We start from the raw sequence: 16,485 nt of genomic DNA, 5'->3' as shown, positions 1-16,485 counted from the left end.
TGCATGCCAGGCCAAGCATTGCTGCCTGTGCTGCTTCCCCAGCTGAGCTCCTGGTCCTGCCAGAGCCTGCAGCCCCAGGTCTCACTGTTCCCTGTGTGCCCAGGAGCTGTGGCTCAGCAGGACAGTCCTGTGCCAGGGCCCTGCCCCACGCTCTGAGCACCCCCTCCATGGCCAGCAGTGCCATTTAGCATTGCCCAACGTTATTATGCCTAAAACATTCACACAGTACCATGGACTCACTGAAATGCACGCTGGCCTTGATAAACATGCTGGTTTACAGCGTGTTTCCCTGAGTGCTTGAAGTTTGATGGCTCTGTGCCAATCCAAACTTAACATGACCTCAGGGACTGTTCCCAGGGGCTGGAGTTTAGGAACCCTGCAGCAAGAGCCTGTTTGCCTGGTGCCAGCAGAAGGTGTCACTCACCAGACAGTCTGGATTATGTTCTCAAGATTGTGGTTTTAAATATTTCCTTCTGCATCCTGCTGAGGCAGTGTTGGGAGTTTGTTTTTTTAAGTGGTGTTTTTTTCTTGCTGCCACCACCGCCATCCCCCTCTCTCTTCCTTTCGTGTTGCACTTGAGTTGCTTTTCTGGGTTTTTTTTATTCCCAAGTTTCCTTGCCCTCTGTCCTGGTTCTGCAGTGCTTTTTGTAGTTTATTATGGCAGTTCTATTTGCTTCTCCAAATTTCTCTGTGGTGCTTTAGTTTCATGCATTACTTTACAGGAACTTTTAATTTTTAATTTGTATTTATCCAGAGATAAGGGTTTTGAATAAATTACTATGAAAGATACCAAGAAGAAACTATTTTCCTGCCTAGTCCTACCACTAAGCTAGTTTATTTAAATAGTAGCTCCCACTTTTCTTAGTACTCTGTGTGCTGCTTGATCTATTATAAAGCTCTTAGTTTAGTTAGGTACTTATTTTTTAAAAGTAGGAGTTCACACTCACCATGAAAAGTACCATCTTTACAGTAATGACTTCTGCATTTTCAGAGCCTGGGAACAAATAGCTTCCATGGTGTATAGGAGGGAAGATAGACCTAAATAATCTTACTTCTAATGAAGATGATGATGAATAAAAATTTGTGCATGGTGTGCAGCATGGCCCACCATGCCAAGAACTGCCCAAGCTCCTGTGAGATGCACAGGCTGCTCAGAGCTTTGGAGAACTGGGCAGCCATGGCAATACTGAACACAGGATGAACCTTCCTGCAGGAGCTGTGCATGGATATTTTTATTTTATTCACAGTTTGGAGATAGATTCTATGAGCTGCCTTTAGACTCTTTGGGGTGGAGGACACCAGGACCGTTGGGGTGTCTTGGGAGGGTTGATGGTTGCCATGAATTGCAGCAGTCCCAAGACATCACTCCAGCTCTACTGCACTCCTCAGGTGACCCAGTCTGGTTTTATTTCTCACTCCCAGGAGTCATGCTGGCAGTTAAATCCTTCCAGGTATGGATTTCCAGAGCCCCTTTCTCCATAGTCTCCCCATCTCCCTTTACCTTGACAGTTCAGGCTCTATTGTCACATTTTTATTCTCAATAGCTTCAATGGCAGGTAACTAAAATGCCTCTTTGTCAGCTTCTTCCAAGTCCTGCATTGGTGATTCTCCCAAAGGTGGAGGTCTGGCACAAACAGGGAAAGGACTGTGCTCTTCATCTCACCTGCATGTCCATCTTCCCTGGCAAGCCTGGCAGGGGCTCTCTCAGCAGAGACATCCCTGCAGAGGAGCTTCTCTCTGAATCGCCACCCTCTGCCCCCAGGGCAGCTGCAGCCCTCCAGAACTGCTTGTGCTGTAATGGCTTTGTGTCACTCTGCAGTGCCTGGGGACAGTAAATCTCACCACTTGTGCTCCCCCACCTCAGCCTCATTCTGTGCTCTTTCAACAACTTATCCATCACTGCCTCCCCTCCTGCCCGATGCCCTGCTGAAAGCCTCTGGGAAGGGGATTTTCAACATAGCCTCCTGTTCTCCTGGAAAGGCGTTGTTTGCTGTCTACCTGCTCTTCTCTGCCATTCTAAAAGCTTTTCTTCAGATGTCTGGCTGTTTCTGCTTTTGTTAATTCTTTCCCACTAGGCTGCAGGGCAGTGACAGGGAAGAAAACAGGATTTTCTTGGAAGGCAAGTTGAAAAGCTGTGCTCTGGCTGATGTTTAATTGTGCACATTGTGCTCATATGAACAGTGCTCATAAAAGTGCTCTGTGGCATTACAAAAGACAGCACCTGAGCCTTGTTACAAAGAGAGAACAGCAGTGCTTTAAGGGTTGCTGATCATCTGCGTAAGACAAAGAAGCAGTTCAGAGAGTCACATGTTATACCAGGATTTGGTAAATAATTGCATCCCCCTGGCGTGTTGGAGCAGTGCCCCAGCTCATATGGTAACATTTATAAAGCTGGCTTAGTGCTGCTGGTAGTGCATTTTAAAACTGGTCTGCCCAGAAAAAGCAGTCTGAGAGGTAAGGTCAGGTCTAGTAGGTAATTTCCAATGGACACAGAGCACTGGTTGCAGGAGTCATTCTGATTGCTGTCACTGAGTGCAGAGCCTGCATCTGACTGACACATCTGGGCAAGCTGAATCTACTCTTTTTTCCTATTTATTTCTCTTCCTGACTGATGGATGAGATTGCAGGGTTTATCCTAACAGTTATCCCCTTGATAAGCTTATTACAACTCCAGCAAACTCATGCAAAAAATATATTGCATAATGGAGGCTTTGCTGTCTGAAACCAGCACGGTCTGAGCTGCCCAAACAAGGAAGGAATTCTGCCAGGTCCCACAGAGTCTTCACCTGAGCACACCCCCCAGCTCTCTGCATGGCCTTGGGCAGGTTGTTTCACCTCTCTGCTCCCATTTCTTGCCCTGTAAGCTGGAGGGAAGTGCTGCCTCCCATGAGGGCTGTTGGGAGGACTCAGTGGATAACGAGCCACACTGTCCACAGGTACTGACGACTGCCGAAGCTTCTCAGAGTCATGCCCCGCATCCACATGGGATGGGAAGGATGGGAAGTTGCTGGATGCATGGCATTTGGCTTCCTGTCCAAACCATAGACATACCAAAGCTCACTGGAAACAGTCCCACTTTCTCTTCCAAGTCCAAAGTCATATGTTTTCTCTGAGATAAAAAAACATGCTACCATGTTTATTAATAACAAAAAACCTGGCAAAGCAAGAGTCCCCATTGCATGAAGTTTCCCTCTCACCTTGAGGAGGGACAAGACATGAGGAGAGGGCAAACATTTCAACAAGTTGCCCAGAGAAGTGGTAGAAGAAAGGCAGACACTGCAGTGATTAATAAAGGACAAGAGGCTCAGCTGAATGACAGGCACTTTTTGTTGCACTCTGCACGGATACCATCATGTGCCCTTTTTCCAAACCTTTAAAATCATGGTGACCAGCAGCAATACAAAAGGTCTCCACCATAAAGGCATTAACAAGCTTTTTATGAACTTGAGTCCTCAGAGGCACATTTATCTAAACAGCATCTTCATGGTGTCTGAGAACCAGAGATGCGTAGACAAATTTGAGGTAATTTACAGAAGAGCAACACAAATGATTAAAAGACTGAAGGAAGTGATGTGAGAAAAAAAAGATTAAAAGATGTGAATATGCATGACTTGGCCTAATGACAGCTAAAGAGGGATAAATGTCTACAAGTGTTTGAAGCCCTAAGGAGGGGGGTTGCCTGGAAGGATGCATGGGAATTACAACAGTAAGGACCACTGGGTTGAATTTGAGACTTGGTAAATTACTCTAACACTAAGCAAACACAAAGCCCACCTGTAAGCTATCTGTCAGTGTGGGTAAGGAAAAGTGATGGAGAGAAGTGGAAGAGGATTTATGTCAAAAAAGCTACAAATGCCCATAAGCTATATTTTGGCAGTGACAGAGAGTGGCAGTTTGAAGGCAAGATGCTACAGAGGAGAAAGAGTTGGTGACTGTGAGAGAGCACATGGAAGATCCCTTATTTCTCAGTCACATTTTAAAGAGCCTCCATGCAGAAGAGCAGTTTGCTTCAGTAAAATGGAGAATCTGACAGGTAACAATGACAATTCCAACTCTGCTCTGTGATGACAAGGAGGTAATGATAGAAGCTGATAGCCAATACCAGCATGTACAAATTACTGAGTAGATCATAATAAGAAATTAATTGATCAATCAATGTACTCAAGGGCATGAATTTTCAGGAAAGAGTGTTGGAATAAATGTGAAAAAGGATGCTTCCAAGGGAGCCTAAGTGAATTAGGCACTAACACTGTAACACTTCAATTAGGCTCCTTTGAAAAGCCTACACTATCCTGGTGCTTTGAAATCCATTTGTGGGAAGAGCAGACAAATACAGAAAGATGCCATAATGAAAGTACAAGAAGCTTCAATTTCTCTGAAAGTGAAAAATGCAAGGGATGAGCAGTAACCCCTGTGATTTCCTGGGGATGGGCTGCTCAAAGAGCTCCAATTTGAATGAAGCTTTTGCAGACACTCAGCTCCCATACGAGCTTACAGAGGGAGAAGAAAAGGCAGCAGCACAAATGGAATCAGTCCAGGAACATGCCCTTAGCTATATATTGGAGGAAGGAACTGCATTAAATAAAAAAGAGGATGCAGGTGACATTAGCAATTCCTGAAATTCCCTCTCTGCTAAACTTTTAAGTTTTATTAAAGAAATACCCTTGACAGAAAATCTACAGAATTATTTCTCTGAAGTTTTAATTGGTTTGAGGAGCTCCCTTGTCTCTCGGTCTGATCAGTCTGTTCATTTGTGGCTTTTCCAATACATTTTCCTGTTTTTTACAAATCTTTCTTCACTGTTGCTGAAGCAACGGCCTTACAAAGACCCATATCTAGAAGCACTCCCTTGCCTTGTGCTGCATGTGGCCCCAGCATTCAGGAGCAAAATCATTTTATATTCTAGTCAAGAAGCATTTTAGAGAGTTGTGGCACATGGATTCACACGCCCAGTGTGTTGTAGGGATGGAGAAGTTTACTTGGTTCTGTGAAGTACGTGGGAAGCTGCAGCTAGTTTGTTGTTGGCAGAGTGCTTTTGAGGGCCATTCTTTGCTGTGTTTGAATAAGTGACTGCCCATGAGCAAAAGAAACACCCCTTACCCCTGGTATCATCTGCAGGAACTTCAAGGGGTCACTTCATAGTGTTTAGTCAGCAAGCTAGAGAGTGCATGGTAAGAGCGAGGCTTTTTTTAATCCTTACCAGGCAGATTCCAAGTATGATGGATCAATGATTTATCTTCCTGTGCATTTAAAAGCCTCTCATCATATTACTGCTGGAAATACCAACCTGAGAGCTGCTTTGCAAACAGGAGAACAGGACAGTCACTCACTGGTGACATTACAGTGTTTAGTCAGCTGTGCTGCCATAAAGATGTCACGTTGAAACCTGATTGCAGGAAGACAGAGGGGCTGCTCTTTCCTTCTTGCTGGGCATGAGATTTATGCACATGGCATTCTGCCACCAAGCCACCAGCTGAACCCAGTGCCTGCAAACCAGATTTTCTGCCACGTGTTTATCTCATGATATTAGGAGGCTGTTGGCTGACATGCTACCAAGCCTTTGGGTTTAATCTGAAGGCAGCACTGCAATTCCAAGAAGTCAATGTGGGTGATTAGTAAGTACTCCAAGCGCAGCAGAAAGCTTAGTTGGGCTTTGATATGACCTTGGGTGTAGGCATGTGCAGGAGTTTACTGGAAACACAGCGTGTCTTTGTAATATCCAGGGGTTAGATATATCAAAGCAAGTCCCCTTATTGCCAAGTAGTAGGGCAGCACTAGGAAAATCTAGCCAAAAAATATTTAATACTTAATTGAGAATGGCAAAGCAGTGTACCAACAGCTTTTGCTCTCCCCAGCCAGCCAGCTCCCTGTTGGGCTTGCATTTGGAAACTCAGAGATGGCGAGATGGCAATATTTTGAATATCAGGGTGGGTAATCTGTGGGGTAAGCCTGGTTTGGGCTGGAGATTGTGATAGGAAGGGACCACTCATGTCACCTTTCCAGCATGCTAGCTTGAAAGGTCACTGTGCCACATCCCCAGCTGTCACCATTGGCATGGGCCACTGGGCAGTTTGTTACCTGGCCACAGCCAAGTGCTTTTAATTACCATGCCCAGCCCTCATTTGAAGGAGTCTAATACAGTGGGGACTTGGTCCTGCTTCAGATCTGCCTCCAATGGCTTCCTCCATCTTGCTCTCACACTGGGACAGTGCACAACATGAGGCAAGTCTGAACCGAGGGTTGCTATGAAACAACATAATTCTCCTTCAATGTGAATCATATATATTCCTATTTCATAATGTTTTGAAAACTATTGCAATTATGCATAAAGGGCTGAAACATAAGTTTATTGGAGCAAAACCCTGTCGTAATGTGAGTAATTTACTTCTGTATTTGTGTTTCTAGCTGAAGCCTGTTTCTCTAGGCAGAAGGTACAAAGGGGCCTTTGTAGGGAGAATAGTTAACTAGAGCAACAGATGAATTATAAGGCATAAGGGAAACATTATTTTGACCTCTTTAGGCATTATTTCAAAAATGTTAAAAATCTTGAGAGCTTCCCATTGGAGCATTTAAGGAGCAAGAAGTATGACTCTGTAGCAGTAGACATACTTCCTTTAAAATCTAACTGTATACTGTTGTGACCCAAGTCTGTGTAGTACAATGAGAGTCCCTTTGGAAAATACTTGTGAGGATTTCACTGAATTAGAGATTTGAGAATAAAAAGATTATTTTTAATATGATAGTGAAGTGGGTTTTGTTACTGAGACTGTGAAGATGCCAGAACAAAGCCCACTTGCAAGCAAGCATCCATAATACTGATGTAATCAGTAGAGAAGAAATGTCATGAAAAGTTTAGCAAAGTAAATGTTCGCACTCAAACTACCAGCCAGAAATAAAACAAAAAGCATTAGAGGCTTTTGTAGTCTCATTTGCTCAAGTACTGTCCTGCCTAATGAGATGGGAACAACTTGTGTGTGAACAGATTATTAGGGAAAGGCTGGAACAAGTCAGCCTTAAGGTATTGTTGATCATGTTGATCACATATTCCTCAGAGTCAACACTGACCCAGTGGTAACACTTAAGCTTCCTCATAGCATGATCACAACCTTCTGAGCTCACCCAGGACAAGTGGACACAAAAATTCCCACCACAGGGCAGAATTAATTGCCCTCCAATTTGGATTGACACGTCGTTGTAGACATCTTAGTGTGCCATGATGTGGGACATGGTCTGAGGAACACGATCCCTTTCCCAGGATCTGGTGGCTCACAGTTCTGACCCAGAATGGGACATTGATAATCTCTGCTTCCCCTGGTGCTCAGTGCATCCTCTCAGCTTACATTACTCTGGGGACTGTTAAGTGTGTTGACTAAATCTCTCTTAATTATAACATGTCTGGCTGACAAGTAAATACTTGGCTTGTATTAACCCATTTAGGTTTCTGAATCTAGAGCTGAATCCCTCTCTGGAAATGTTTAATTAGGGAAAGATAAGATCTCTTAAGATTTTTCTCTCCCTGTTTCATATGAAATACAGTTGTGATTACAGACCGGTGGAAGATCCTGCTTTCTGTTCAGCAACTGAAATCAGTGAAAAATCACTAAAATTTGTGCCTTGAAGCAGGACAGATAGCATCTCTTAGAAGCCTCTGCTCTGCTGTGTCCCAGTGACTGTCCACAAAGAATTTACTCATGTGGCAGCAGTGCTCTGGCTCCTGCAGAATCACCCTGGCCATGCATAGGGTATCTGGCATCATCACTCAGCAAGGACTTTATGGATGAGATCTTCTGCTGGTGCAAAACCTGAGCAGCTCCCTTCACCCAAGAGGAGCTACAATGAGGTTCACATCACCTGAAAAAAAAATAGCCCTGATGGCTAGCATTTTAAACAATAAATATTTAGATTTTTGCATAATGGTGTCCATTCTCAAGGAGTCTAAGGTGTGGTCCTACATGTTTATGAATTGATAACTCCTAATATTAGGCCCAGAAGAGGGATTAATAATCTCTTCTTCACCCTGGCATGTAATGCAGGCTGTAGAGTGATTCCCAACAAAGACCTGAGAAATACTTCTACTTGTCCAGCCAGCACCTGCAGTCAAGCAAGGAGAAGAAAACATTCCCAGGGTTACAGGCACAAACCATGACTCCAGGGACCCGAGGTGGATGAATTTGGCAATGTGCCCTGTGCATGTATTCTGCTGCTTTAGTGATAACTGGTAACATCAGTAGGTGCAGTAGATGTTTCATAGCTGTATAAGGCACAGTGGAAAGACAAGAGAGAATGGAGAGCAAATAACAGATGGTAAGGAGGTTGAAATGCTTTATGGTGCTTATTCCAGTCTTAAATGAAAAGGATAATAGTAACAGGGTATTTAGTACAATCATAGCTAACAGTGCTGGGAAGTCTTCATAAGGGAGAATCCAAAAGAAAAAGGCTGCTGATTGCCTAAATCACTTGAATATTTTTAAATCAGTGAGGCTAAATGAAATTCACCCTTGACTATAGTGCTTAAAAGAACTGGTGCGAAAAGAGGTTGCTTTATAAAAGCTTCTCCTGTCTTGTGAAGATGCATCCATGGTTCATACTCCTTAAATCCCTTGGTGAAAAACACTGCAATTCTATGTACCCTTAATGCTCTCAGCACCAAGCCCGAGTCGTGGCTGTGTGTGGTCGTGCACACACAGACACACACACAGAGCCAGCTTTCTGTAGCTGTGTGAGCAAAGGGAAGAATAAGAGTGAAAAGTGACATCGGTTTTGATATGTGACATCAGCTTTCTAGCTGATGAAAGGGAGCAGCATGTTCTAATTATTATTCCCCTTCAAAATAAGCCACGAGCTCAGACAAAAGAGGAGAGAAAGGAGGGGGGAATTCAGGAGAGAAACAGAATCACATTTTCTCACTTATCTAATTAAAGCGAGGTGGGTGAGCGAGAGGGAGAGCTCACTGTGCTCAGGGAGCAATGCTGCCCCATTTATTCAAGCAAAGGTGGGAAATGGAAGCAGGAACTCCACTGGGCCCATGGGAATTGTCCCATCCCTGACAGAAAGGAGCTGTTCTCCCAGTGCTAATTGGCAGTCAGCTTTTGGACATGGTGGTAAGTGGAACACCATGTCCCCGTGTAGTGGCAGAGCTGTCTGTGCTGGTGCTTGGCACTGCTTTGTGTTGTGTGTCCAGTGCAGAGCAGCCTCGGGAGTGTCAGGGTTGGCTCTGGGATGTCCCACCACACCACAGCAAGGTGCTGGCTCCTGTCTTCACTCCATACATTTTACAACTTTATTTAAACTGCCCTTTAGCAACTTGTACTGCTTCCTGAGCAGCCTGTAGTGGGAATTAGCCTCCCCCGTGGGATTGCCTCACTCACCGGCAGTGTTCCTTCTTTCCGCATTATTCCCCTGTCCCGATGCCACGTTTCATTTTGGCTCCCATGTAAGGTTAAACGCCTCCAACCTTCTTAAAAAAAGACTTCCTGAAGTCAGAGATTTGCCACCCACTGCCATATGTCCACTGCTTCCTGTCTTACGAGGTAATGACATTAAGATATATGCAGCCAAGTGCCTGACATTTGTGGCTCCAGGGAAGGAGCAGCCCTTGTACCTCCTAGAAAGCACCTCAGAAATGGATTTCAGCAAGGGAGGAGTGTCTTCCTTTATGTTTTGAGGTTGATGAAGTGATCTCAAGCCCTACTTGGCTCTATGCCACACTAGAGGTAGTAGCAAGGAGTCAGGAACAAACTGTTCACAGGGGGTTTTTTTCCCCAGCACAAAAGCACTGTCGCTTTTCCATCCCTTTTGCATCATCAAACAATTTCTTTATCCCCAAACAGTTGCAGAGTGGCCAGGCTTCAAGTCTTTAAGCTGTACCTAAAATTGTCAGCTCTAGTGTGTAAGAGAGCTAATAAGCTGGGGACTGGGAGTCAGCTTGAGACCCTTCATCTTCCTGGGGCCACAGATCTGCAGGCACATGTGGGGCTCGGCTGTTACAACCCCACAGGTTGTTGCCTTTTTGCTTTGACAGAACTTGCACCATGGTGATGTGGCTCTCCAGTAGGGGATCAGTGTGAATTTGGAGGAGACATCCTTTGTTTTCCTTCCAAATTTAAGCTTGCTTCTTCAGTTTGGGTGGGGAAAGGGGAAGCCCTAGAAGTGCTTACACGTGTCACTGCATCCTCCACCTGCTTGGCCAGCCCATTACCCAGTTCTGGCCATATCTCTGCTCTCCCTTCTTACTGTGCCCCTGCTCCTGCTCCTGTCCTGCTGTGACTTGGTTCTCACACACTGCAGGGACAGGCGTGCTGCTGAAAAAGAAAGTAAGAGCCAAGTGGCTTCTGGAAGACCAGAGGCATCTGCAGGCCAGCAGATGCTGCTGGCGGCCAGAGTTTCTTGGGACCAGCACGGACCTCAGGAATATTTATTTGCATCCTGGCCTCAGTCCCAGTTGGGATCTTTGGATGCTGCAGCTTTATGAATATTTATTGTAACAGATGATTATCTTTTCTTGCTGCTCACCCTTAGTTTGCATCCTGTTTGTCTGCCTTGCTTCTGGAGTTCCATGTTTTCCCATTGCTCTGCTTTTCACTGTATTCTCATACAGTGTTGTGATATAACCAACTATATATAAAAATAATTATCTGGGGATGGACTCTGCTTTTCCAATTGCAGTTTTCTCTCTTGGGGTTTTGTTCTCCTTTAAGCTTTGTTTGGTGACAGACAGCTTCATTTGCTCAGATGTCCTTTACCCTATGAGGTTTAATGTATTTGTTTAGAAGATGAAACTTACTGTCAGTATTTCTATAGCACCCTCTGGAGTCAGACTTCCCTAAAAGCTAGAGCTACATAATTTGTTTCACCAACAAATAAACTCTACTAATTGAAAGATTATTAGCAATTGGTTGACATCATTCAGGCTCTACCAGAGTTGTTGAAATCTGCCCTATTAACTGACTTCTGTTTCACATTTATAGTGTCAGAAAATACTTGTTGAGGTTTTTATTACAATGCAACAACCATACTCGCATTTCAAGGTTAATTCAGATAACTCAAATGCTCACTCCATGTCTCCACTGGAAAAGGTGTTCCATTCAGCTTCAGTTCAAAATGAGCTTTTATTTCCAAAAAATTCTTCCATACAGTTCTGTATAACAGGAGTTGCCACCTTTTGAAGATTATTTTTGGTGTCTGGGACTAAACCCAGCCTGAGCCAGGAAGCTGTGAGAGCTGAATTGTCTCCATCCCACTCATTCACTAGGCAGGGCTTGTATGCAGCATCCATGACAAGTGTCTTTCCAGGCTGGGTGACAGGGGATGGTTTACAGGCAAGGAAGTGGAGATGCCAAGTGGCTGAACTCTGACACGAAGGCTGCATGTGTTATTATTTCCCACCCCTCACAGTATGCTGCGGAGCTGCTGGCAGTGGTGCGGCTCCCCTTCATCCATCCCAGCTATCTGCTGAATGTTGTTGACAATGAGGAGTTGATAAAGTCTTCAGAGGCTTGCCGGGATCTGGTGAACGAAGCCAAACGTTATCACATGCTGCCACACGCCCGCCAGGAGATGCAGACACCGAGGACCCGGCCCAGGCTCTCTGCAGGTAAAGCAAAACATCCTTCAACACACCAACCCCCTGGTTCCACATTTCCTGGACATGCCCTGGGACAGGGCACAGACCCTGGCTCCTTCCCAGAACTCGTTGATATTTCATTCTCAACTTTCCACTGTTACTTTCCTTCAGAATTTGGGAGCATCTCCCAGTGGGTGGACATGGATGTTCAGATATATGCTCCTGAACTGGGGTTTAAAAACAGCCTAAATCTGAAGAAGTATTATCTTTGACAGAGACTGTAACACTCCTCTGTTGTCCTGAAAATAAACCCATTGCCCTCTTTGCCTCAGTTTCTCTAGTTGCAGAAATAGGTGAATAATTTGATTTTTTTTGCCATGGAGCCTCTTGTGGGGAGCATCTGTCTAATATTCATCAAACACCTGCACTTTCACAGCCCTTTGTAAGTGTAATATTTTCATATGGTAAGGTTGGTGTAAATATGGTATCTTTATACTGATGAGTACTAGATCAGACTGTTTAATGCCTCCAGAACAAATTGATCACGCATAACATATTCCCTTTTAAAAACACATCAGCTGTGAAGAACTGAGTCTTAAAAAGTTTCACACCTATTTTTTCTTTCTGGAAAAATGCATGGAAAAACCATAAGTGCCCACCTTGCCAGCTGAGCCCACATCAAGGTGATGTGAGAAATATCCTAAATATTCACTGAACAGAGAGTGCAGATACCACATAGGAAAACAGCATTCAAGAAGGGGTCTCATGAAGCAGGTGAATGGTTTTAACATGCTGCCTGTACTTGTGCCTCCCATAAGTACAACAGAAAGCCAGACAAAACTTTCTGTCACTGCCACTGATGCTAATGTGGCACGGAGATGGCATATCAAACCACGGCATTTGCAGCTTCGGGAGACTGCCTCATCAAGGCACCTTTCAGAAGGACGAAGTGTAGAGGACTTTCAATAGCAATCTACCCTAAAAAGTCTTTCATTGAAGACAACTAATGGTGTGATGTTTGAAGGGATTTTTGAAAAGTGCTTATTTTATGTATATAAAATTGTAGGTGTAATGTGATCCATTTCCAGAAGCTTGTTGATGAGGGAAAAGTGATTCTCTCAGGGTAAAGGAGGGTGATTATAGTTTTTTAGGTCAGAGTCTAATTATATAGAATCATGTTATTTTGCATATCAACAGCATTCATGGAGGCACAAAGGATCTCTAAACACCCTTTGTGGGGACTCGCTGCTGCATGTCACATACCCTCTCGAGGTCATTGATTATAATCAAGTTATGCCTTGCACAGGTGATTAGATTTCCTGGTACGGCGCAAAAATAATGATCTCTTGTTACTGAGAAATATTTATTTTAAACCGTAGAGCACTTTATCTTAATAACTTTTAAGAGAGTAACCTTGCTTGAATGACACAAATATATTTTTTGAAAATGCTAATGAAGAATGACGATAATCCATTACTCTGCAGACGCATTTCTCTCTGCTGCTGCTCCTAATCCCTCTTGCTGGCAGTCTCGCTCCTGCCCCACACGTGTGCACACTTATCTGTGGGCTGGGAACTGTAACACGTCTCAGCAATGGCTCCAGTCAGGAGACAGCTCCTGAAACGGTGATGCCTTCCAGCTTGTGGCTTCCTGGTCCTTCTTCTGAGCCTACCTCTCCTGGCAGCACATTGCACAGGGGCTTCCAATTACTGCAAAAGGATTTTTAATACTTCAGCTAAATGCCAAGTCGAAACAATCCCCAGCACCTGACTCTTGGATGGAGTCAGGAAACATCCCAGGGTTGTACTGTGACCCGTCTCTGAGTCTGGAGAGGAGTTTGGAGTAACACAAGAGGTCAGATATGGCTCAGCTCTGGCTGTGAAGTGGGAATAAAACCTCAGAGATGTGGACTTAAAAGTTTTGCATGAACAGACAACTGTCTGTTGTCTGTTGCTTGCTGGACACCTTGCATGTGACAGGCTTGGGGGAGCTTTTCAAGCACAGATAAAGCTCAGTAAATAACTATATTAATGCAGGGGCCATCTTTGTCATGTTTCTAGCACCTGGTAGACCAAGACCATGATCCAGGACTTGAGCACATGTTATCTAGGTCTGGAAAATATGCTTTCCCTGGGAAAATAAAAATAAATTAAAAAAAAAAAAAAAAGCCCAAAAAAGAGCCCCAAACAAACAAACAAAAAATAACCCATCAGAAAATTATATATTAATAGAGTGCATGCAGAAAGAATATCAGGATGAAGGTCCATAACCATAGCTTCACTTTCTCCAGACAGACATTACATTAGCTTTTAATGTGAGAAGATTTCATTTAGATTTAAGTCCAAACATGCTTTTTCTGGATAATGACCAAACTCCAAAGCTATCACAATCCTTGACAAAACGCCCATTTTCTTCAATGGAAGAAAAATTTGCTACCTGCAAGTCTCACTCATCTCACTCAAAGACTGTTGAAATGAATGGACATCTTTACATGGAACTGCCTTTTTATTTCTTTCCCCCCAAGTTTTGCCCAGATGGCATTCTCCCTCCCTAGTTCTCCCAAGAGTGTTCATACTGTCATTCCTCACCCACTGCTCCCCCTACACACACATTCCATTTTTTTCTCACCCTTCGTGTTTGATTGCAGACTTTAAACCAGATTTATATGCGATACATTAAAATTTCCCTGACTGATGGGTGTTTTTGGATGGGTTCCTGCCTGATTGAGAGATGCCTGTTTTATAATACTATTTTTCTGACTTGAATCCTAGGAGTAGCTGAGGTAATAGTCTTAGTTGGGGGTCGCCAGATGATTGGCATGAACCAGCGTGCTTTAACAGCAGTCACTTGCTTAAATCCTCAAAACAACAAGTGGTACCCATTGGCCAGTCTGCCTTTCTATGACCGAGAGTTTTTCAGCGTGGTCAGCGCTGGAGACAACATCTATCTCTCAGGTAAGCACCAGATTCCATAGAAACAGAACCACAGAAGGGTTTGGATTCAAAAGGACCTTTAAAGGTCACCTAATCCAACCCCCCCCCTGCCATGGGCAGGGGCACCTGCCACTATCCCAGGTTGCTCCAAGCCCCATGCAACCTGGCCTTGAACACTTCCAGGGATGGGGCAGCCACAACTTCTCTGTGCCATGGCCTCACCACCCTCAATGTAAGAACTTCCTTCCTTGTGTCCAATCTAAATCTCCCTTTTTTTGGTTTAAAAGTCTTACATCTGATTCTGTTGCTACAGGCCATAATAAAAAGCCTCTTTCCATCTTATAAGCCCCCTTTAAGTATTGGAAGGTTACCCCAGACCTTTTCTCCGGGATGAAAAACCCCAGCCTGCCTAGGAGAGATGCTCCAGACCTCTGACTATTTTCACAGCCTGACCTTGGACTCAATTTAACAGGTCCACGACTTTCTTGTGCTGGGGACCCCAGAGCTGAACACTGTACTCAAGGTGGAGTCTCACAAGGGCAGGGTAGATGGGGAGAATCACCTCCTCAACCAGCTGGTCATGCCGCTTTCGACACAGCCCAGGACATAGCTGACTCTCTGGGCTGTAAGTGGGTACTGCTGCATCATTTCCTATTTTTTGTCCCTCAGTTTTCCCCAGTCCTCCTCTCGAGGACTGTTCTCAATCCATTCACCCCTCAGATTTACTGGGCTGGGAGAAAAGTTACAATACAGACAGCCCAGACAAAGCAGGACCTGCTAGAGTTTTACCAAGCTGCTCCAGGGGAGAAAAAGAAACAATTTTAAAAGGTAGGAAGAATGTTGGGAAAGAGGGATTTCCCTGCTTTTATCACTCTCCATGTCTCTGCAGTGTTAACATACTCTCAGAGCAGTCACCAACAATATTTTGCCGTTGCAACATGAAGAAAATAGGTCTGACAACCATCAAGCATGCAAAGAGATTTCACTGCCATAGAAACACAATTTAAAATACTCTCTGTAGTTGAATCTAAATGGTAGGTTATGGAATTTGAGACAGACAGACTGAACTGCTGAATATGTGACCTACACTTAAAGTATTTGCTTACAGGAGCATTCATTTCTTGTACTTGTTGAAACCTCTCTTCTGACAGTAGTTACTAGCCCTATAATCTTCTTAGCTTTGGTGAAACTGAGACCACGCTCCTTAAAAGGCTTTAACTTCCAAAGTATCTGACAACACCATGCCCTGAGCATCACAGTATCTGGATTTTTGCAGTCTGTTGGTACCTCTGCTTGGCTAGAGGAGGAAAAGCAATTCCCACCAGACAATGCAAGAATGCTCTGATGGCAGCTGAGTGGGGGCTGGATGATTAAAAGAGGAGGCTGGGCAGGGAGGTGCGGATGTGTGTGATCCAAGGATGTTGTTGGGAGCACAGATGCACCTGGCATCTGTACCAGTAAGGGGTTACAGCTGTTGCCTTTCCCTTGCCGAGCTCTCTCAGTGCATTTTCTGCAGTAAATTGCTGCCTGTGGTGTTAAATTCCATTAATACTGCATAGAGACCCTAAGAATTGATTGGAAATTATTTCTTGATGTTTTTTTTTTTTTTTCCCATGCTTGTTTGCCCATGCTTGAGAGCAGCTGGAGCAAAAGTCTATTGGGGAGGCTTTTGTCAGATGTTGGCTTTTAGTTATTCTTAGCTGAGGTACTTTCCAATATGTACAGCCATTTTAGGCTGTGCCATACCTAGTAACAAAAGCTTAAAATCCTAATTTCAAAGCTCATTTCAGCTCTTTCCCTTGAATCTGGATGAGTGACCGGATGGTATTTGGTGGTTGCAATAAGGAGAGCTGGAAATGCAGCTAAGAGTCAGTTGATACTTTGATTTGCTCAAACATAGAAGACACAGGAAAAAGGGAAGGGGAACCAACAGAAATGAGAATGGCCTGCTGCAAGCTCCAAGTACTGGACCTTGCACTGCATAGATTT

The 16,485-nt window shown here is 44.2% G+C and overlaps 1 protein-coding gene across 7 annotated transcripts in view; it reads left to right on the top strand.

The window, feature by feature from the left end:
• The window catches only part of KLHL29 (kelch like family member 29), a 387,294-nt gene that overhangs the window by 339,086 nt on the left and 31,723 nt on the right, over positions 1 to 16,485 (top strand). For all 7 annotated transcript variants that reach the window (XM_077782446.2, XM_085576261.1, XM_085576262.1 and 4 more), the window contains 2 exons: positions 11,395 to 11,593; positions 14,335 to 14,517. In XM_077782446.2, the coding sequence (XP_077638572.1) occupies positions 11,395 to 11,593; positions 14,335 to 14,517 (382 nt within the window). The remainder of the gene's footprint in view (positions 1 to 11,394; positions 11,594 to 14,334; positions 14,518 to 16,485) is intronic.

Source organism: Lonchura striata, chromosome 3 (genome assembly GCF_050655825.1).
Source record: "Lonchura striata isolate lonStrDom1 chromosome 3, ASM5065582v1, whole genome shotgun sequence".
In the NCBI taxonomy this organism is placed as follows: domain Eukaryota; kingdom Metazoa; phylum Chordata; class Aves; order Passeriformes; family Estrildidae; genus Lonchura; species Lonchura striata.
Note: the sequence above shows the minus strand (reverse complement) of the source record. Positions and strands in the feature narration are given on the sequence as shown.